At 35.6% G+C, this 24,197-nt stretch overlaps 1 protein-coding gene across 2 annotated transcripts in view; it reads right to left on the reverse strand.

Moving 5' to 3' along the window:
- Positions 1–228: 228 nt before the first annotated feature.
- LOC126922622 (uncharacterized) overlaps positions 229–24,197 on the reverse strand; it is a 139,659-nt gene continuing 115,690 nt past the window's right edge. For both annotated transcript variants that reach the window (XM_050735418.1, XM_050735417.1), the window contains 3 exons: positions 18,827–18,897; positions 6,408–6,677; positions 229–4,314 (listed from right to left, as the gene is read on the reverse strand). In XM_050735418.1, coding sequence (XP_050591375.1) covers positions 4,198–4,314; positions 6,408–6,677; positions 18,827–18,897 — 458 coding nt within the window. In that variant the 3' untranslated portion in view covers positions 229–4,197. The remainder of the gene's footprint in view (positions 4,315–6,407; positions 6,678–18,826; positions 18,898–24,197) is intronic.

Consider the following 24,197-nt stretch of genomic DNA (forward strand, 5'->3'; position numbering starts at 1 on the left):
TTGCATCTATAACAACCGATGGTAAAACAGCTAATGGTGTCAAAAAATTGTTCATCTTTTAAAGATACTTGTTAAAAGTAAAATTGCAACTAGTGAGATTCATAGATCTATCCAGTGTGTTATAACAGAATTATAAATATGTTATAAGCAAATTTTATACTATGTATTAGACTTAAGAAGTTATATTATATATTTAATAAAGGAATGTGGCAAATAAAATGAGCATGATTTATATTTTATCGTATTTTAATAGTAGTCATATCCAAGAGTACGCCGCTGCGTGTTGCAAGAATCATTCTCGTCTTAATCACGGCTTACATTACTATAAAACGATTAGAAGCCACGTATTATTTTCCCCCATCTTTTTATTTTTAAGATCGTTACATCATTTGCAAGGGTTTCACGCATTTCTCTCGAATATCCTTGGGAAAAAGATTAAAGCTTAATTGCTCTTTTACTTTCGTCGATGAGAGAAAACCAATTCGACGATCGCGCAAAACGAACGACCCAGAATGTCGATTGGCTGTTTGAATTCAACTGGAAGAGAGGCGGAAATGCGAGGTTTCTCAAGTAACAAGAACGACTTTGAAAAAAGTGGAACAGATCTCAACAACTTTGAATTACTAACTGCTTTAACAAGTAACGATACTTGTGAATTAAACTTACAACAAATCTGTCATTTCTTCGACGCTCTTCCGTTCGTAACTAGTCGATCAAAAATCGTTTAATTCCCTTCTATCTACACGTAACAACGTCGTGATAATATTTCTGATTATACAAACGTGACTCTACAACTATCTTCTTCGAGTAGACAAAACGAACTCGTAGTACGAACGAAAAATTATCTTAAAAGTCTTCTTCTGTTCGTGAACAATACACGAAATAATTCGACGAAAAAATGGCAGCGATGAAAAAGTTGAAAGCTCTCCACAAACGTAGCGGGATCATGGATCAGTAAAATTTGACAGGCTTTCATCTCTACGACAGCTTGTCTCGTTGTAAAAAGAAAGCAATCGTGGCTGAAACTTTTTCATTTCAGCTGATCCTCGTTTACGGTAACGTAATAAAACACGTAGAAGCTTAGGACTCGTCGCTGGAGCTGTATAAAACTTGATCAAATTGTTTCAAGTTCACTGAGATATTCTTACGATTAATGTATATCAGGTCATTTTATAAGCAATACGTTCTTTTTTACATTTTCGTGCATGAGCAGCGTCAAAGTTAGGATAACATATGAATGTATAACGTTTAACTCAAAGATAATTATCATACACAGAATATTGTTTATATAATAATATAATTATATGTGAAAGAAAATGAAGTAAATTTCAAATGCTTCTCCAATGCAATGTTAATATGATTTTGATATATCCTGCGTTACTTGCGATCTTTCCTTTAAGTTTTCTATTCCCCTTTTATATAACTTTCATAGCGAGTTCTATTGTATTAAACTCGACTCTTAGGAAGACCACATTACTTATAAAATGGTCGAATATATCATCTTCTTTTTATTGAATCTATTTTTGTTTTATCGAAGATTCGACATGCCTCTTCCTTTCCCTCTAAAAGAGGAAGCACGATGCGTTTAACACGTTTAAAGATTTGTAAAGTTTGGTAAAATTTGCGAATATTCAGCCCTGTCATGTCGTTTCTTCCCTTAACTCGTAATCTATCGGATAATTTAAGAAGAGATTTCGATAGCGAACCACTAAGCTTACGAGCGTCGCACGATTAAATTTTAATTTGGCACTTGCATTCTTAAATGTGATTTTCTCTCTCATTTAGTTTCACTCATCTTCGACGCGGATTTAGATATATGTAAGTAAATACATGTTCTTGTTTCCTTTCTTCTTTCACTTATAAAGAAGCACTCAAGAAAGTGACCAGCCCTTTTTACAATATCTATCCTTTCATATATTCGTTCTTTTTGATTTCTTTCAGTCCATCTACGATTTTACGTAACTCAGGCCTAGCTTCGTTTATCGTTACGTCGCTTATACATAGTCATGATTCTCGTGTGTTACGTCGACTGTCGCAAATAAAACTTTGCCTCTTTTCTTCTTACTTTACAATTGAAATTTCGAACGAAACCTTGGCAGGAAATTGTAAGCACTCTTTACGTTATTTTATTCTTAATTACACACGCCCGAAAGTTTCACCTCACGTTGTACGAAATAGACGTGAGTTTTTTTAATAACGTTTACGATACTACAGGCAGACAGAATAAACCGTAATTTTGTTAGTTGAACGGCGAAGTTTGAAGAAGAAACTTCTGAACGTCATTAAAATTAACGATGCTCTCTCATCGGCGAGAATCGCAAACGGCAGTCGACGTGTTTAAATAACTTAAACGCGGAACACTTAACGAAAAGCATCGGTTTCAGAAAACTTATTCACACAGATATATATATGTTCGACGCATACGTATCGATCTTTACACGTATATAAATTCTAAGTATCAACGCGTTACGCTTCTTCCTTTAGTATTATTTTTCCTTCTATTTCTGGTTTTCATTTTTTTCTTTAGCCATCGTTTAGCTTTTCCTCAGTTTGGCTTGTTTGCGAGCTCATAAACGTTCAACAACCCTATATACCCTACTAGACTTAATCGAATAAGTATAATAATAAAATGTGTAGTAAATATAATGTGTATGTATACTCGTATATATGTATAATATATATATATTTATATATTATATATTATATATTACATATATATATATATAATCCTCATATATCGTGTACGTCGACAAACGATTTAAATATTACCTAATAAACTTCTCAATCACGTTACACCTTCCGACTAGATCGAAATTTATTATTAATATTAGTATTTTATTATTAGGGTTATCGTTCATTAAATATTAATTATTATTATTTATTTTTAGTATCGTTATCGCTAATTAATATAGAAATTTGGCGCATTTTTTTTTTTTATATCATTTGGCATGTGTATCGTTTCGCGACGATAAATAAATTCGTCGAATTTGAGCCAGACGAGCATATTGTATTTTTTCGATATATACCATTCATTATATATTTTATTTCTCTTTCCTCTGTACGCGCGCACAGAAATTTTTGCTCGAAATTTAAGGTCGCGTTAGATATTTTTATTCGGTATCGATGACAATATACATAGAAATATTTAATAATAAAAACGTGAAACGATGAATTTCGATTTTCTAGATTTATCTCTCTTTTTTTTTGTATGTATGTTTGTTTGTTATCTCGATATTTGTTTCCATCAATTTTTAGCAGCCAGGCGCGATTACCGGCAAACTGTTGTACATTCAGGGGGCATATTTTGTACATAGATACTCCTAGATACGTAATAACGTAAGCCTGCGTTATTATCTTCTTCTTCGTTTCATATAAAAAGAGGAGAAACAATCGGAGCAGTGACTTATTCCGTTACGATGTATTGTCCACAAATTATATATTTATCGTTCGCGATGGTTGTGTCTCGTTTTCTTTTTTTTTTTCTTTTTTTTTAATTATCGTTATAATTAATATCGTGTTCCATCGAGAGGAGAACGATGATCGAATGAATCACATGAGATCGCGTTTTTCAAGTCGGAAACCCCTGCTCTTCGCTTGTGTTAAGTACGATCGAAACTTCGTGTCTGTTACTAGCAAGTAAATTCTTAACGATTTTACGATTGAACGCAATTGAAACATACAAAATCTTAGGGTTATTAACACGTTGTTTCACCATATAATATAATATAACGTTAGCGTTTCCTGTACACGTACATACATACAATCGATTACAATCTATTATATCGCCGAAGAACTTAATGAACGCAATATCAGACGTTGGAAGTAGACGCGTGAACATTTTCAGAAGCATGTCGATGAGAATCAAGACCTTGGTGCAGATTTTCGGCGCGTTGAAAGTTTTTCGTTTTCCTTTTACGAAATTATTTAACGAAATTATCGAAAAACCAGCATTTAAGATTCAGCTCTTTATATACTCGTTTCTATTTTCTAATTCACGCGATCTTCTCGGTTTGAGAGTTTTCAGAAATCAAAGTACAGGCGTTAAACGTACACGCTGTACACGTTCAAGTACACGCGTTCCCACTTTGCTCTGAATTCAGCGTTCCCGATGGATCCTCGACACCTCGATGATTTCCGTTTCGTCAGATGGCAGAACAGGCGGATGTAAAGTCGTACTCGAAACGCGATATTCAGCTGCTACTGTATGGAACACGTCAATGGATGTGACAAAGCGTGGTCCAGCAGGATGGGCGTGCCTGCAGCCAATTCCGTTCTCGCATCGCCGAAATCTTCCTCGCAGTCGAAATAATTACTCTGAAAAAGAGACGAATAATGTTTCATCGTGATATAAAAGTTGATATTTTTTAGTGGATTATGTTCTTTGAATTTAGTTGGAAAATGTGTGTTTACAAGTGACAGAGTAATTTGTAAAAGAAATAAAGAATCGAAGAGCGTGAACTCTGGCGGTGAGAAATTTTTAGTACAACGTAATCCTTATTATTCACATTAATTAGTTACAAACAGAATAATCGAATTTCTTGGACAACGTTACTTAATAAACCTAAAATATAGATAACCACAAATCGTTCGCATAAGAAATGATAATTTATTGGATTGTTAAACATTATCTGAAACATTGAATATTATCGCTTAGATAGGATATGCTTGGATAATAAATCTTTTACTGTATTGAACTTCCGAGGTCAAAGCTTCTTGTCATTAAATTTCCGAGGCTAAAGCTCTTCGACGTTAAATTTCCGAGGTTCGATCTTTGCGACATTCAATTTCCCAGGTCAAAGTTTTTTCAACTTTTAGCCTATAAGTTCAAAGCTTTTCGTTATCGAGTAATTCTAGGTGGCGAGCTTTCCGACATTAAGCTCTCTAACCGAAAGGGCTTTAGCTGTGTAGTTAAGCTAACCATTAAAAGGTCGAAGGGTCTAGCCTCGGAGGTGCACGCAAAAGAAAATATTTAACCTTGCAAGTTCAATGCCAACCAGCGTCGGCCTTGGAAAGCAAACTCAATGTGAAAATTCTCTGACCGTAAATGCTCGAAAATACACAGTTCGCTTTGTCACGAGCTGAGAAATACGCGAACTAAAAAAGAAGCTAACAGTCTCATTAACGTCTCCGCATATGTATATTCTATCGCGAGTAAAAATAGAGGATGAAATTTCTCTCGTTAGTTATTCCGAGATTCCATAAACAAGCTCGCACACCTTGCGAAATTTCCGGTGGAATGAAAATTTTAGTAGGTTAACCGATACGCAATAAAATTTTTAATTAAATTCAGACGCCAAATTTCCACGTTGCATTTTCTTTCATTGGTTTTCCGAAACGAGAACACCAGCTGATCGCGGTCGCGCAAGCGGAAAACTGGGGCAAAGAAATATTTACGCGTTTGATCGAGAAAATGGCTAATCAATGGGAACCGCCTCGCCTCGGCTATTATTGGTACACCGGGAGCTTTAGACAATTAGTTCGAAAATCGAGACAATATCCTCTTAATTTCCAAGATTATATTCTCTGACTCGCGCTAATTGCACGCGTCGCGTGAGTGAGTTCGTGAATGGATGCAATTACGCGTTGTAATTTCCACCACTTCGTAAAAAGAACTAGAGGAAACCGAACTTTTATTTGGAATTTTTGTACTTGAAGAGATACCATCACATTATAAAAATTTTTATATTAACGAATAAAACGAATAATAACTTATAACAAATTAAAGGAAATTTCTGCGTTTTCATTTTTTCCTTTCACTTTCTACATTACGTGATATATCGTACTTTGATAAGATGTTACCTAACTAAACAATAAATGTATCTATTTCCAGCGAAACCGGTCTCAAATTTTAGTGCATTGTATCTTTTTTACAAAACCCTACAAGAGGATATTTTCCTATTATTAACTATTAATACAAAAGACATTTTTTTGTGACTATGAAAGAAGTTAATCCTGAAAAGGTTAAAGAAATATAAATTCATGTACAATGGAAAAATATCGTCGAATTTATATAGCAATTTGGAGTATCACTTTTATTACGAAAGAGTGTTATAGTAATCCTAAAACTGACCGCTGTAATGGAGCACGTACGAACATTAGTTCAGCGTTAAAATATTTTATTACTGTCTAAATGTACTTTAGGAGATATATGTAATCTTGACATAAATGCTTTAATCAAACAGTATAATTTTTATCATTATAACTAAAATGATACCTCGTTATAATCACATCTATGGAAATTAAAAATTAAGTAAAGTTGGATTCCTTAAAAAAAAAGTTCTATAAAATTTTCTGATCTCCACATACGAGATAATTGTTATTGTTTGATTTGTAAATTTCATAACTTTGTCACGTTACGGATACACATTTTATTATAGTAAAAACATGTAGGACATATGTTTATTTACCTGACAATCGATGCATGGGCAGCTATCGGTCAACGAACAGGTAAGACCAAGAATCTCAACAGCTTCTTTGTACAGTTCCGCGCTCGATTTCCGTTGCCTTGGTGGCGTGGTCGGCGCACTGACTGTACCCGATGGTCTTCTGCCTCTCTTCAGCCTCGAAGAGGACTCTCGAGACAAGGAGGAGGTCGACGTCGATCCTCTCCGCCGATTGTCACTGGTGAGCAACGCCCGTCCCGCCGGCGAGGCGAACAGTTGCAGCATGTCCATGTCCTGCAGCCAAATATTATCAGTTAGTCCTATAAATGAAATATTCTAATCATTAAAGATATGAAAGTTGATTTTAAAATGATAGAAGAGTCATGAATTTTCAAAGAATCTTTTTAGAAGTTTTATAACCACAGTAACCACATCAGCATAGGAAATGTGTATATATGAGATCGTGAATAAATTCGTGAAGAATAAAAATTTTCTGCAGGGCAATTTTTCTCCTGAAGCATTATTTTCTCATATAAAGTTGCCCATGTACTCCGGCGCGTTTATTGTCGTAGTTACGAGTAGGGACACAGAAAAGTACTTTTCGATACCAAGATATATCGGAATTTCTATATGCATCTACATATACGTTTCATGTTGCCAACATAAATTTCGAATATACTACTATTTTATCTCTTCAAAATTTTATTCACATTATCCTTCTTTCTATATATTTCTGCACCGAAGCGCGTATAAAATAAATATCGTTTGTATGAAAGTTTCGTGCCTTACATCACCATTTTTTTCACAAAAATACTGTATCTCAGTCTTCTTTCTTTTGGAGTCGTTAAGAACATGTAGGTAATTTTGAGAATATTAATATTGTATCTTAACGAAACCGAAATATGATTTTCGTCAAACTCCTTTGATCCAAAATTTTTTAAGTATTGTTACACTATTTTATTTCCAAAATCTTACTCGTAATATTTTTCCCTGTACATTTATTTATATTGAACCAAGTATAAAATAAATATCTTTTTACAACTATTTGTTGATCTATTTTACCTGATTTCTTACAACCGTTTAATCTGAACCGTTTAAGTAAGCAGTTAAACAAGTAAATTGGTCGTTCACTAAAGCCTTGACAAAATCCTTAATCATTGTTGAGCATTCTTAACTTCAAAGGGTCGCATCAATAAACTCGAAGGGGTTGATTGGCTTTTGTTAAGGGTGGTCGTGCTCCTTTTTGCTCGTCTGCATCGTTGACTCTCGTTAGTCTACCACGATGGAAGTTGTTCGGTTGCCCCGGAAGGGCATTATTCTCTTAACGAGGTAAGACGTACCCGCAAGTACCTCCTCCTCTTTTCTGCTGTCTCGTTCGTTTCATATTGGCAAGAAACTCTTTGAGACTTTTCCACCCGCGAACACGCCCCACGGGCGAAAGGGATTTTTCTAACGATGCCACGACGAGCGTCGTCACGCCGAAAGTTCCGTGTCCCTTTTCCCCTTTTTTCTACCCGACACTGGGAGAAAGAAGCGCCCGAAAGAAATTCTCTGCCTCTCCGGTGGATTATCAAAGAGGAATGTGACAAGCTCTCCGTGAGTATTCTTGTCCTTTTAAATTCTTTGACGGATCGGACGGTTCGAGGCGATTAGTTTTACGAGAAAATGTACCAAAGATACTCCCTTCTCGAAAGATATTTCTTTAAGAAATTAGAAAAATGTGGGAGATATTTTAAATTTTGGATTTGCGTTGTATATCGAAAAATTTGCAATATTCATCTATTTGTTGTAAACTATTTGACTCCTCTGAGGTATAGGTTAGGTCCGTCAAGTAAATCCGTTAAATAAACGTTAGACTTAAAACGAGACACTGAATCGCTAAAAAGATTTAAGGTGTCGATGAACTTGTTAGCTACATTAGATAATCTAGTGACACCAGTTGTCCAAACAGGAAGGTATATGTTTGATATTATGGATGTTAACATATGTATTAATACATTAGTATTAGCAAGAATCGTTAGACAGTAAACATATCTATCAAGTATCCTGTGAAAGTAAATAAAATCAGTGGTAGTCCTCCTATGATCCAAGCTTCATATTTATTGCAGTATTCGTACGGTATTAAAATAGTTATAGTAGGTTTTTTTTATTATTATTATTTAATTTGTACTTTACAATTTGTCCAGCTGGACATGTTGTAGTAGGTGGTAGAAATTATTTGACCAAATTTGTAGGCCGTTTGCCCGTTTGCATCGTTGCACTGTTTTACGTTGTGTCATGGTGTTTGGCCCGTAGAAAATCTTACCAGGAAGCCTAAGGCTTTCCTTGCTGAGCATATTTCCTGAGTCGTGTGATCGGAAAAGGATAATGACGAATCATTTTGTTACGTCCGGTGACTCTATACAAACCAGGACCCATACCGCGTCCACGATGGCTTTCAGATATCTAAACACTTTTATTGCGGACCCTCAATAATCTTAAAATCCTATCATAAATCTTCGCATTTTCATAGTTAAGGTCCTTAAGACCAAAAAAATATGTTTTTAGTTGAAGTATTCTTTAGATCTATTGTCCATTCCGAGAAAACATGGGAAAACGGTTTTCCTAGGTACAATGCAACCCACGGGCAAGCTTTGATTGGGAGCGACCAACACTCACCCTTACCCAACAGCTTTTTTCTTGCCCAATTAGAAGCAATGACCGTTACCCTCACTTTCCTGGCCAAAATTGCCATCAACGAATCCGATGGTCCCGTGCGTTAGACACACCCATCAATAGCTTTCCTCCGCGACAACATCGTCACCGAACTTCTTTGGTTTTTCATTCGTTGACCAATCAATGTCTTGATTGGTTTTTCGTGCTTAGATCAGTCACCATCTCTTGAATGGTTTTCCGTACTATTTACACTTCGCTAAGAATACATCTACACGCACCACGCGTAACTATTTATATCTACAAAGTTGTTGGAATAAAGTGCATGTTTTAATTTGTTAACCAAGTGTTATCATCAGTTCAACCACCTGTATTATCATAATCGAAATAGGGGATCGACTAATTCGTGGCGTCGATTATCAAATCGTAACGGGAATTTACGACTCTCGTTGGCGTGCTCCTTCGCGATCGCATTTCTCCGCGAACGGTCGAACACATTTAGATCAGCAATAGAGTTAATAAAAGAAGGTGAATGTCCAGAAGGAAATAGTACAGAGTTGTAAGAGAGAGACGTATGAGGAAAGATTTGTTCTGGATATATGAATCGTTAATAATTGAATTTTCTCCTAATTTTGTTATGAACGTGATATTAATACTTTAAATGTTCATAAGAATTTTTTTCACAGTTTTTAAGATGACAGAATTCTTATTTTTTTTCTTAAATATTCATGTGTGATGTTATACTTTTTCTTCTATCGTGAAAATTTTTACACGTAATGGATTCGATGGTTGTTACTTAAGGAAAATCAGCTGTGAAATATAAAGCAGCTACGGTAAGTCAGCTCAAGAAAGGGTAACGTGAGCCCCGGCTTTTGTTCAATTCGTTAATTAGCGTCGGTCCAAAGGTGCTCGCGTAATTCTTCCACTAATTTCCACCACGAGCTTCCATTGAAATTAGAAATTACAGCCACTTTAAACCGTTTTGACACCAAATGAAAGGAATCTGTGCAATTTTCTGCGCAAAGAACGGCATCAAAAAATTCGACTCGCGGTTTATAACACGGTGAAAACCGTGGTAACACCTTGCAGAGTTCAAGTCTTTGTTCTCGATAAACGTGCAGGCTGGTTGATTGGAATTTTGCGACGAGAGGCAAGCGTGCTTAATTATCGACGGCAGATCATTAAAAATCCACCTCCTGGTTGCTGCAACGCGGCACTGTACAAACGATCGTGAGTCACGGTACTACAACGCGAATGCAGGAGCCGTTTCGCTGGAAGAAAATAATTGGAATGATCCTGACCTCATGTGCGAAGGAATTCGTCGAGGAAGACGCGGTGGTACTTCTATGCGTCGCGGTAATTTGAATGACCCGTTAGGAAAATTCAGTGACTCGTGAAAATATTACTCACCTAAGCTAAAAGTACTGCTCCTTTTTCGTTTCATGGAAATTTCCTACGATTTCCAGAAAATTTCGAAATAAAAGATAATAATATAAAATTGATGAAATTTTACATTCCAATAAATAGGAAAAATTTATTAAGAATGATAAAATAATGTGACTAGGGTGATGCATATGTTCGAGATTTGGAGTGGCCGTCAGTTTGACTCGGACAGCACATCTCCCTTTTTTGGAAAAGTCCGAAGTGTCTGCCTCCCTGAGCTGTAAACCTTATGATGCGATCATCGTCAATAGACTAAAAAATACCTTAAGTGCCGATGGGTTGGGGCATAGGTAAATAAATGACAATATCAAAGGATATGCACCTCCGATACAGGTAAACCAAAGAAAACCCACGGACGGAAAGTCAGGATGTACGGACGAGACGGAGCTGCTGGTGGAGGGAACAGCTACATCCTAGGACAGTCTTCATCAGAGTGTCGTATCATTCGTTTGAGATTCCATCATATTCAGTTTCAACAAGATCGTACAACCGTCGTGATCAGAACGTCAAACTCTTCGTGTATACTGAAAATGCAAATAATGTATCAAACGATACTAACACTCGATATATTCGATATACTAGGAGTGTAAATTCACCTCTACCTTGTGTGTTAGCTCATTGAAAGTTCGCGATATCAACCGATCGGTTGACCCTGACCGATCGCTATTTAGTTGAGAATTCGCAACAGCATATAAAATTTTATTTCGGCGAACAATACACAAAATAACGAAATTAGATAATCTTGCGTTAAATTAGATGAAAGTCGCTTTAATTAAATGTACAAAAATTCAGGTATATTCAGTTAACAGCAAAACTCCATTTATCTGAATAGTTATATGTATAATGGAAGTTCATATAAGAGGACTTCGCCAATTTTCTTCACTACCTATTATTTCTCGTTCACATAGTAAGAGCTCACATTCAGATAAGTGGATTCATGCAGCGAAAGCTCAGTTGATAGAGGATTAAATAAAATTCCGTTCGAATAAATGGAGTTCAGATAAATGGAGTTCTAACATACTTGAAAAATTTGTATACAACCTTTATATATGAACGTATATTTTCACGAATAATATAATATTTTGATAACATCGTAATGTGAATAGTATTCAAAATCAGATAATTCGCTCTGCTAACGAGAGATCTTCATTAATGCAAAAAAGAAAAGCAATCAATAACCGACTGCTAATTAATCGAATGCAAATCCATCTGAATGTTACATCATTAAACAGCTAATTACACATAACAATTTCTATACGAATCCATCATATGCAATTACGCCATCATGTTGATATGAGGTTTGAGATGCGATCATCTCTCGCGGAATCGCGAAATCTCAACGGAATCGTGCAATCGAAGAGGGCATGGAAAATACACGTCGGTTAAAAGGCTTTTCGCCCCGGGGGTACGAGACTTTCCAACTATTACCAACCATAAACGTTCGTGAAAAGGAGGATGCGCTTTTAGAGCTTGGTTCACCAGCGTAGAATCTTCGTTGGAAACGATTCCGCTGCTTCTCCACGAAAGGGTTTTAATGCATTCGCCGCTGTTTGCTTGTGAAAGAATCGAGGAATCGTAAAAGCAATTCAACGGTTAAGAAGTTTTCGGTGATCTCGTGTCGATTTCTCGTAGAATTTTAGCAGATATTTTGCGAAGGAATTAACCCAATTGCGTCGGATATTTACTTTTCTAAGCCTGCCCGTACGTATCCTTTTTAGAGCAAAAACTAAGCTCGAACAGTATAAATTTTCGTCTTTAATTGAAATCGAATGAAGGCTGTAATGTATAGCAATGATGAGAGGGATCTTAGAGAAGACGTAAATTTTTTCTGAGATACGCAACACTCTGATATAGTCTGATACATATAGTACTATCAAACATTATTTACGCTTATACCTAGATTCATATTTAATTGATTATTTCCCGAAGCATTTACCTACGTAAACTAAAAAAGAAAAGGTTTATGAAATTTTCGAATAGAGAAGGAGGTATATAGGTATAGATATTGGAATTTGAGCAACTTGGATTCTATTAGTCATTTATTCGATTTGAAATATTGTTTCAAGCTTTCAGGTTTGCTCTCATTAGACAAGTTATTTACCATGAAGTCGTTTGAGCTCAAATGACCTGGAAGTTGCTTGAGTTCAGGTGATTTGGAACGACTTGACTGATCTAAAGGAAGCTTAACTCATTACGAAGAGGCATTGAAGTACTAATCGACTTATTACTTTCACTTGCTTTCTACATCAAAGGACACAGAATGTAAATTTAAGTTCCACGATCTATTCTGTATCTCTAAGTTCACGTAAAATAACTGATTTTATTATTTCATAGCGATAATCCTTGATTAAAAGATTTTTGCACTGAAAATTTCCGTAAACTTCAACTTAGATGTATAAGATTGCTTATGGTATTTGGAATCCTAACAATGACTCCGGCGGAAAGTTTCTCTTCATCAAGATGGAGGAGCGGAATTCTTCTTTAGCCTGCGGTGCAAAGAGTTAATATTTGGCTGGCTGGTCAAAGTTTAAGTCGTCCTGGGGCGAACTCGCCGTACATTTAAGTTTTATAAGCGCGATTCCACGACGTTGGGGAGCAGACTCGATTAGAGTTGAAGCTCTTGAAAATACATCGCGAGGGAAAGACGTGTACGAAAAGTGGCAGTTTGTATGGTGCCAGGGATAACGAAACTTTACGAACTTGAAAAAAATTCTGACACCGAGCTGTCCTTCTATATTCTTGAAAAAGATCTTAGAATATTCGTGAGATTAAATCGTTCGACTATCAGCAAAGACTGTCCATGTCAAGCTTTTAATTAAAAATTCATTTAACGAAGACACATTCCTTGACGAAGACGTATTTCCTTCGTTTAATAATAAAATTCCTCTCAAGTCACTTAATAATATGGAAAAATAAAAAAAATTTAACGAAGCAGCGTAACACTTGAGCTTCTTCGAACTGAACTAAACTAATCAACTCCATTTTTCCTAAATTTCTTGATTTTACTATATGGCTACATGATTAGTGTTTAATTTCCCTATATACGATAACAACTCTCATAAGATTTAATTATTGCCAAAATATGGTACAAAAATGATAAATTTTTAAAAATGTTAAAAAATCGTGATATTGCTTTCTTCTATTTTCCAATTTACGAAGTTGCTCAGTCTAGTTTCTGAGGATTTGTTGAAGACTTGTTCAAGACCATTGATTTCACTCAATAACGAAGCAATTCATCTTAAGTAACTAACATAGAAATCCAGAAAATTTAATCAGACAGAAAAATTAAGGAGGCAACAGTCGTTGAATGAGAGAAACAGCGTAAAATGGCCATGTCAGGGGATTGTATCATCCGATGAAAGGGACCTTTCTCCTCTTCGACCAATTGACCGAATCTTTATTTCTACCGCGACTAAGGAAGCCCCGAAGGAAACGTCGTCTCCAGAATCCAGGGACAAAAGAGTGAACAGGAAATGGCAAAGAGATCAAATGCCGGGAGATAACAAGTAGAAAGCTGATTCGATGTACCTACACCATGTGCCTGGCCAGACAGAGACTCCAACGATATTCCCCGGGGAGACATATCCAGGCTCCTCGTCTCGTATTTCCTCGAAACGTGCACGCGAACTTTCCTCCAGTCCTTCGACGCTGATAAATAGCTCGCTGGAAAGGACAAGTTAACGCCACCCGGCTCCTTTTTCCACGGAATTCCTGTAGCGTGATCTACGCGGCCGGAATTGCGATCGAACACCTTGAAATTCACTAGAACGTTTGATGGAAGTTTCGTGTTCACGCGTAAAATCAGATATTCCACCAGTAAAACGCTATAACGTTTCGTTTCGATCAGATCGACAGAAAGATCAGATTACGTGACGTTTAAACGCCATCGTGGATCGAGATTTCCGTATGGTTTCCCGCCTTGAAACGTCGAAAAGGGGGTGCACGTTTCTTCCAGGTTGACGATGTCGAACGTTTCTTCGTGTCTTCCTTTTTCTTTCAGAGAAATAAGACGATTTAACGGCCTCTTTTACTCAAGGCACGATCGTAAAGTCCGACGTTGACTCGTTTCTATAACGTTACCTAACTGCGCCAAGATGTTTATCAAGACGCGTATTCCGGAATGAACTTACTTCCGCCAAGTTTCCAGCTGCAGCTTTCCGATGGCAAAAGTTTCTCTATACGCCAGTGAACACTGTCAATAGGGTTTCGTGTTTGTAAAAGTCTTTCTGTAAATATTCCCAACGATCCCCGCTATTGATAACACGATAAACATTAAGCCGTTTCATTCTCTTCCGTTAATTTTTTAACTGGATATAAAAATATTTTTCCTTCGATCTTTTTAACAGAATTAAAACTGTACTGTACGAATGTCTTAAACCACCTGGCAAACGGAAACTAGGAATGGAGAACACTCATGTTCAGAAATAATAACTGGCACAAAAGATATAGATTAAATAGTTTAAAGTAATTTTTATTTCAAGAGATTCTCTGTTATCTCTACAAGAATAATTCTTCAATCATTTTTCTAATTTTATTATTCTCCATTCCATCTTTCATAAAAATAATTTTCATCGATGAATTTCTTCCTAATAATTTTTGTCCTAATTTATTGAAAGTGATCTCTATTTTATAACAATTAGGACGTCGCTCAGGCATAGATCAAATACTATTTTATTATATCTTAACATTTTCAAATTGTACTTATTTTAACATTTTCAAAAAAATTATAATTAAGGGAAGCCATAAATAGATAATACTATAAAGTTTGTTTCTATACAATAGCACGTGAAAACGTTTGCTACAAGAATATTCATTTGTCATTATAAAACCACTAAAACAGATGTGTATGTTATTGTGCAAGTACTTGAACAAAGTGTTGACACGAGGAAATTGGCAAGCAACCAGCAATCTCTTTTAAATATCGTAATATACCAAGACACGGAACAATGGAATAAATAACCTTTACAGGCTTTTGGCGTTAATTTCTCGACTGCAGGTAAAATATTTTTCGGACGTCAAACCAGCCAGCGTAATTACCTAGAAATGAATTTATACGACGCAAGGCGTCGCCGCGCGAAATATAAACGCCCTACCTGGATTAAACGACACGATAAACACTTTATGCTACAAGCTAATTAACGTGAATGTGACTGATTGATCGATTCAATACACCACGGCGAGATGCCGGAAATTCAATGTCCTATGTCACCGCGCGGGATCCAGATCCCACCCCCTGCGAGATTCCTGCAAATTACATTCAGTCTTGTGTACACGGTACACGAAACATCGTGTACACGGATAGCCAATATACACGCAAATAGACGAGCACACCAGCTCTCCCAATTTCTGACGGTATATGTACCTACTTACGCGTATATCTTTACTCATCGATGAATATATGTGAATGAAAATATAATTTATATCAATTATTTCATGAAATTGTGACGAGCTTTGGAAGTACGTAGTTTCCATTAAAACACGTAAGAAGGCATCGGTTCATACAAGATCGAATTCTAAATCAAAAATAATTTCTCAGGAATTGAAATTTCAAGATGCCAATGGTCCTGATTGTGGAGTATTCATTTTTCTTGTTCGTATAGAAGTAATTATTATCATTATTATTTATTGTAAACAGAGAAAAAAAGCTTTCATTAGTGTAGGAAGATAGGAACCTAATGACGGGCAGTTGAAATATATTACATAAAAATTATGCATAATGTTACTGTTGTAATATTAATCCTCAATTTTATGGTTATCGATTTCTTCGACTCGTTTTTCGATACTGACTGATAGAGATAACACGAATTCCTTCATATGATACACACGGTATGTCGCCGGCTAGATTGAAGTATGTTATAAACTACCTTTGCATAAAGATGCCGACAAATATCGTGGCGAAATGAGCGACAAACCACAGACGGTTAATGAAGACAACGATAAGGCAAGAATAAAGCTTTCTGATCGCTTTTGTTCCGTCTTCAGCGACGATAGATCCAGCAAAAAGAGACAATGCCACGATTACAGACTACCGACCCTTCTAGCTAATTTCGGTCGCACGTGGCTTCTAATAAAGATCTTCTATCAATTTTCTACCCCTAATTGCGTCCCTGGTAACAGTACCCTTTGATGGGTTACCTAAATTCCGACAAAAAATTTAAATTTTTCTCATAAAAATCACCACCAGACAAATTATTCTACTGCGATTTCTGATGAATTTTCGGAGAATGAATGTCTTAGGACACGTTTCGCTCTTGATAAAATTTTAATATTTAACGTAAATTAGAAATTAGAAAAAGAGTCATGGATTTTATAGTATAAATTTTAATACACTAGCATCTTTTAATATTTAGAGTAAATTAATTAAAAAAATTTAGTATTCAATTATGAACTTTAAATATTATATGAATTTTATGACAAAAATTTTAATACAATAGTATTTGATACGTTAACTATTTTTTTTGACATGTAAAATATTAATTGACGTACTTTGCTTTTTAACTGTCTCCAGTTTTAAAGTAAACGCAGCAACTGGCTTTTGACTGGGGATGTATGCACTACTCGATCCATTAATTCAACTTGTAACCCTACCTTTGCGTCAGAAACCAAAACTGACTTACTGTTAATGAACAGGCTTCATTTGTTCGACAACTAATTAACTTAATTCATATACACGGACGCATTTCGTTTCTACGATTTCCCTATTCTTCGTAGCCCGTTACGTTGTGGATAATTGAGTGGAGTGGTTCGTTCGAAGGACAATGATATGCACATACCATACATGGTTTAACCAATGATTAATTCGAAAGGTAAAATAGATCGCGTTACGTGAACCGAGCTGCGCATGAAACTGACACGTGCCCATTTTTATTGCCAGTACACTTTTTACGAGTCTGCGCTTTCTATAAGCTTCCGCAACGTTTCGCCATTTTTTGACTACGGATGTGAAATATTTTGCGAAGTTTATATTTATAGCTAAATATTATCAATCAAATTTGATTTTATTATCGATTGATATTAATCACATTAAAAAGGAACTTATGATGCTAATATGATTATTAATAAAAAATCTTTGTGTTTTTCGATTTTTTAATAAATGTAATAATATATAACGTGGATGTAAAAATTGGCCAAAATAATGGTCCAGAGACGTGACAGATTAACGAGATTATTATTATGATATTAAATATGTATAGTCTAACTTTTGAAATGAGATCATTTTTAAACATTTTGATAATTTTATATTGGTTCTTTAAGTTTTCTTAAATTCTTTTTGAGTATCTTTCTAATACATGTAAATAAGAGTGTACATGTATGCTGCCAAAATTTTATTTGAGAAAACGATATCTCACATGTCTCCAAACTAATGAAAATTCGTTTTTCTTCCCTCTTGATTCGTTAGTTAGTGCCAGGAAGATGACAGCAATTCATTGAAAAATTGGAATGCATGTGGTGCACGTGGTATATGCTTGTTTCAGTTCCAGTGGAGTTCGCACCTTGTTATTGCGACAACACGTATCGATTCAATTTATCCACGAAATTTACGCGTCCCGGGGAATTGTCCCGAGAAATTCCCGGTTACCTCTTTCGTGTACACGTGTTCATTATTAAATTTTACTGTTAATCAAAATACGCAACTGCGAGTTTTAATTGGAAACAAAGTCGAACGATACACCATCGTTGAATTTAATTAAATTCGCATCGAATCGGTCGGGGTCTGATTATTTTCTGATCGTGACGAACGCGAATCGAAGACAAGCTATATTGTTCTTGCTATTGTGTCGTAGGAACTATCGCCGTTTGTATCATTAAACTCAAGGAACAACTTCTATAATCTTCGATAACTCGTTTAAGTCGAATAAAATATTCGTACTTCGATCTAATAATTTTATAAATTTGCACTTCTCATACTTTCACTGACTTTGATTCGAGGAACATGAAATTATTCTCGATGTGAATTTGTTATGTAATTGACTTGAAATATAAAAAAATTCTAAAAGTATAGTAAAAAAGTAAATAAGATAAAAATTAAAACATCAACAGAAGTAAATTTATTTACCGTATAGTCCTCATATGAAAAATAAAAAATGCGACTTAACACGCATCTCCCTTATGATATTCATATTCAAAGTCATTTTTACTTAATCCATCAATTGGTTATGCTTCCTCTAACTAGTTCTAGTTTCAATTTAAAATGGTGGTCATTGTATAAGTTTAACAATCATATTAATTTTGGTGACCGTGGCATGCAATTATGATCCGTGCAATCGACTTAAACGAGCGAACAGAAGGGTGGAGCAGGGCGGGCAGTAACAGCCGTGACTAACTGGCTTGTTCGGAATCGTACTCACCGGCAGCGATTCAGGAGTGTGGTCCAGCACATATATGTTGTTCGTGTATCCATATAACATCGTGTCCAGATCTGAAATCCAAGGAGCGAGCAGAACATTAAATTGGATCCAACCATTGACGACTGCGACTTGCGGAATACTAACGTTATGCATAGTTAGCCAGCTGTGCTACGCCCAATGTTCCAATTATGCCCGAGAGCTACCTAGAAGCTTCTTATCAAACGCGTCGTATCCCATTCCTATTCGATTCGATACAACCGAGGAAATTGAATGGTGCGATCATAAAATTGCCTGGCACGTAGGTATTGTTCCATGATTTTCCTATTTGAACGCCATAGCGATGTATCGAATGGTGATTGCAATACGGTATCGATCCATAGAATCAATGAAAATATTATACAGGATGTTAAAAAGAAGTGGACGATATTTATAAGATGCGAGTCAAGGTATTAGAACGAGATATTTGGAAAGTCGTTTGAACCTCATCTTTCCAAGTTATGAAGAATCTAATTTTATTCTAGAATACATTAATAGATATGTAGATCAATGAACTGTAAACTTAACTTCTGAATTCACATTATGTATATATCACCCACTTTTTTAACATCCCATATATATATATATATTAATGATATTTCTTTCAATGGTGCAGCAGAAGGTAGAAAAAATGTTCGATTGATTTAAAACGCAGGTAAGTTGGCAGGCTGTTAAGTTTGGTCATTGCATAACGAAGATGAAACTAATTTCACGTTTGGCGCGGCGGTTAGTTATGCAGGGTTTTAACTCCAACATTAATGCGACTTTTTTAAAGACTTTAACGAACTTTCTTGCGGTAGTCGCTTAGGCAGCAGGAACGTTTATTGATTGGAAAATGATTAGGTGTGGACCGCGGGTTTTGATAAAACTTCGGCGAGATCGATCGAGCTTGAAATGCCATTTTAAGAAATTAGACTATGAGTCTGCCGATAAAAGCTGAAAAAATATTTAAGAACATTTATATTTAATTTAATATGTAATATCTAAGAACAAATATTTAGAATAGCTAATTTATCTATATTCGAGTTATTTGAAATCACTTTATACAATTTTATTTAACTTGAAATATTCTCTACTATTAAACTTCGAGTAGAACTGCGATTCTTGCAACTATAACTTGAATAAAATAATAATTACCGAATAATGTGGATTTATTGCTATTTCTGTGAATATCGGTATTGATTGTCTAATTCGTATTAATATTTAGCATATACCATATTGGATATGACATGGAGTTTTCCATTAGAATCCATTTGTTCTTCATTGCATCTGAAGTTTAATTTATTAACTTCGAGAATTCGATTAAGATATGAAGTATAGAATCAAAGACACCATAGACTCTAAAAAAATGAAAGAATAAATATATATCTTAAATCATAGGCAACAGAAAAGAGAAAAATTATTCAGTATCAATTAAACTTGAATGAACACAAACATGAAATCCTGTTACTTTAATTCGCTAGACACGACTTAAACAAGGCTTAAGAAATTCGTTTAAGACGCGAAACGTAAAATCAATGGTACGATAGACATTAAAAAGGAAAGTACATATATATTGTAAAGTACATCAAGCAGTCTAGAACGCGAAAGCTATTCTGTATCAATACTTGGAGAATATACGATCCTAATGCCTCTTAGGGAATACTTGCAAACACCGATATATCACATGGAATCCAGAAACGAGGGCGATTTATGCGTTAAAATCTCAGACTGAGCTCAGAGAACGGAACAATTTTTCAGAATTATTACCCAGGCTATGCGGCTGTCTGTCGATGAACGAGAGCCACTTCGGCCTCGATCCCGATTCATTTCCATGCGAAAGATCTTTCGTCCCACTCGTTCCGATCGCGTTATACTCGTCACGCACACGTCAGGATAGATATTCGTTGGAGGAATCAATCGGATTCGAAGGCCACACGGCCATCGCTGGTATATCGGCCGATATTTCGTTCATTGTTCACGCTTAGAAGAGACACGCGGTTTTCATTGTGGCACGCCGGTCATTTGCCACGAGCATCGGGACTTTTCTGAACGAGAAGGTCGTATTTTACAACGTCACGGTTGATAGCTTTTATGGATATTCGATGGATATGAATTCGATTCAAAATCTATCACGTTTAATAAAAATAGTTACAAAATTCGTTGATATTTGGCAAGAGGGACACGATGCAATACTTGTTAAGTATGGTTTCATATATTAGTTTAATAATATTTCTAAATCGTAGTCCTAATAACGTTATTTAAATGGTATTCCAGTTGTCGGATCAGGTATTGCGTTGTTCTACCTACGCAGCGAATTATAATGTACAAACTATTTTGATAAATAACACGATTCTGTTCTGTTTGAACAGTCGCAATCCTATTTCACTTCCGCTATCATATGTTATATATACCATAATGAAACTACAATATTCAAGGGCAGTTAATTCATGAATCATTATTAACTTAAATTTCACCGATTTCCCGCGAATATTATCAATTAAGATATAATATGAAAACATTAACAAATATTTACGATCATATACTGCATTCGCTAAATTACATTATAAACCTGAACTACTATCAATTGAAACAAAAATTGATATACGTATATATGTAATAATAAACATTTACAATTTCTCATTATCTTCATTCGCTAACAAGCATAAGTTCCATCAATTGTTTATAATTACGTCTAATTAGCGGAAGAATTAATATGACGTCAATAATAAACATTGACGATCTAATTCTTGCATCGTCACACTCTCTCCCATTTGTCCTCGTTCACAGTATGACGTCAGTAAGATGCGATTAATCAACAATTCACCATCAGAAATTTTCACGCATCGGTGAATCACGATGTTTCTAAATTTCCATTAATCAAATGGCTCAAATAGCGCATGGCACAGCGAGTCGCGTTTCGAGAAAAGGAAAACACAGAGGCCGGGTAATTATTGTTGTTTTCCACGATTAAACGAGCAATTCCTGCGGTACAATTGAAATTTTTCGGTGGGGCGGTTCACGTTACGGAGGACCAGTTTCCGGTTAGCTAATTCCGGCTGTAGCTTTTGACCAAATCTGGGACAATCGAGTCGGAAATAACGAATGAATTTATTCTGGCGACTGTTCTGCGCCAATGGCCGCCGCCGAATGCACGCGTACACACTACGTAACGTTATTACTCATCTCCTCTCTTTTTCTCTTTCTCCGTTTATGGTTTGCGTGTGTAGCATCCGTTTCATCTGCATGACGAACGTTAATTATCGTTCGGATCCTGGCGGTTTTCGTTTTAATTTCGTTCTCGAAACGCTGCAACCACTATCCAAACTCGATATGATACATCACCAAACGAAGTAGTCGAGTGTGGGATTTCTGTGAACGAAATTTTCGACAAAGTCGAGATAGAGATCAGAGGAGCGAACGCGTAACCGATAAGAAATTTTGAAGAAAAGTGGAATTGATTTTGAAGATTGTATGATTATCATTGACTGTGAGAGAGTTTGGTTTCTTTGAACTTTGTAATGAAGATTTCAAATAAGATTTTAAACAAAATTATGGTCTTTGATTCATGTGTGGTTTATAAAGAAGATTGAAGAAAACTGACACTTTATTTTGTAAATTTGATGATAGTCATTGACAATGAAAAAGAAATTTAGAAGTTACTTTGAATTTTGCAAACTCTAAACAAAATTTGAATATGTGGTCAATAAGGAACTCGGAATAAGACTGAGCGTCCATTTTGCAGACAGAATAATAATCATTGGCAATGAATAACATAGTCATTGGTCTTGAGGAAATTAAAGCGAACATAATAGCGAAAATGTGCAAAGCTGGTGAAGTTTGAAACGGGTGAAAATGATCATTGAACTGCAAGAGATAGAAAATTCGAAGAGTAATTTAATATAAATGTGAAGGAATCCAGTGTAAATCATGTGTGATCGTCACATAAAGAATGTTTCTTTCACTGATCTGACTTAATGAAGAAGATAGCGACAGAAAATATTTTTCAATGATGCGTGATGATACACTGAGTAGTTTCGTTTGACAGAAAGCGTACCGTTCGACCAAAAGGATTTGCGGACCCAGAAAACCAACGATGATAGATGTAACATTCGAGTTCAGTCACCGAACGAGCCAGCACGGTATGCGAATGCATCGCAGGAACTTGTAGCGATGCTGAGCCAAACTTGATATATCTTTCCGTAGTAGAGGACGAATATTTTCGGGCAAAGTCTTCCCTCTATTCAGCTGTACGTGTTAGACGTTATTTTATCTAGCACAAACATATATTCCCTGCTAAGAAATCGGCTTTAAACGATATAATACAGCCAATACAAATCCTCTTTTATATTTTCCGTTCGATAACCGAGGCTTTATTTCATGTTATATCTTCCATTTTGATTCGGAATTTTATGGAGATAAAAAATATAAGATGTTCTACTACTATTGATAAAAAAGCTACCTTTAGTCATTAATTTACGAAATATTATTGAATCTTTTGATTAAAGTAAAAAGAATGTGATTAGAAAAGATAATCTGTCTATATAAAAATGTAAGAGATAATCGTCAATATAAATCGACGCTGTAGGTTGGACTTGGCTACTTGTTTATTTATTGTTATATTTTCATTGCACCGATATTTCTTAATAATAATTGAAATTTATTTCGGGTAATAAACCTATGCTACCATGAATGCGAAAGCTTACGTTAAATATAAATTAAGGATACACATTAAATCTTTGAATGAAATCCAGAGAAACATTCAGGATTTCAGAAGCAAATCTTCAGTAGAAAAGAATACCATTAGTCAGACGTTATTCTACGTATTTATTCAGCATTGTATTTTCGTTATTATAGTTTTTTAATAATATTTTAAGCAGAAAACACGCTAATATCTTTCGTCTCGTAAAGATACAAACATGTCGCGTTGAGATAGTCATAAAAAATTTCAGCGCATACCGATGTATCACGATTTTTCTTCTCACGTACTCCACGTATTATTTCTTAGTTTTCCTTTTTATTTGTCTCACCTTCTTCGTGAACATTCATCTTCGTCGGTGTGTTTCACGTTCCAACGGAAGCCGTACTATGCGTTATCCAGCGGCGCATAAAGAAAACGTGTACTCACTCTACGAGGATTTATTGCTAATTACTTTTCTATGCTGACCTATTCGCCTCATTCTCCATCTTCCGTTCCTGTGGATTTATGGCCATTATTTTTCCCCCTCTCTGACGACCGTCGCGGCGAAAATGTATGCGGGCGTTCGAACAATCGCGATATGACGCGAAAATGAGATTTATTGTCTGGAATCGTTACACGCTGGGACATTTATGCTTTTGTAAGAGCGTGATAAAA

The sequence above is a fragment of the Bombus affinis genome, chromosome 12 (assembly GCF_024516045.1).
Source record: "Bombus affinis isolate iyBomAffi1 chromosome 12, iyBomAffi1.2, whole genome shotgun sequence".
Taxonomy (NCBI): Eukaryota; Metazoa; Arthropoda; class Insecta; order Hymenoptera; family Apidae; genus Bombus; species Bombus affinis.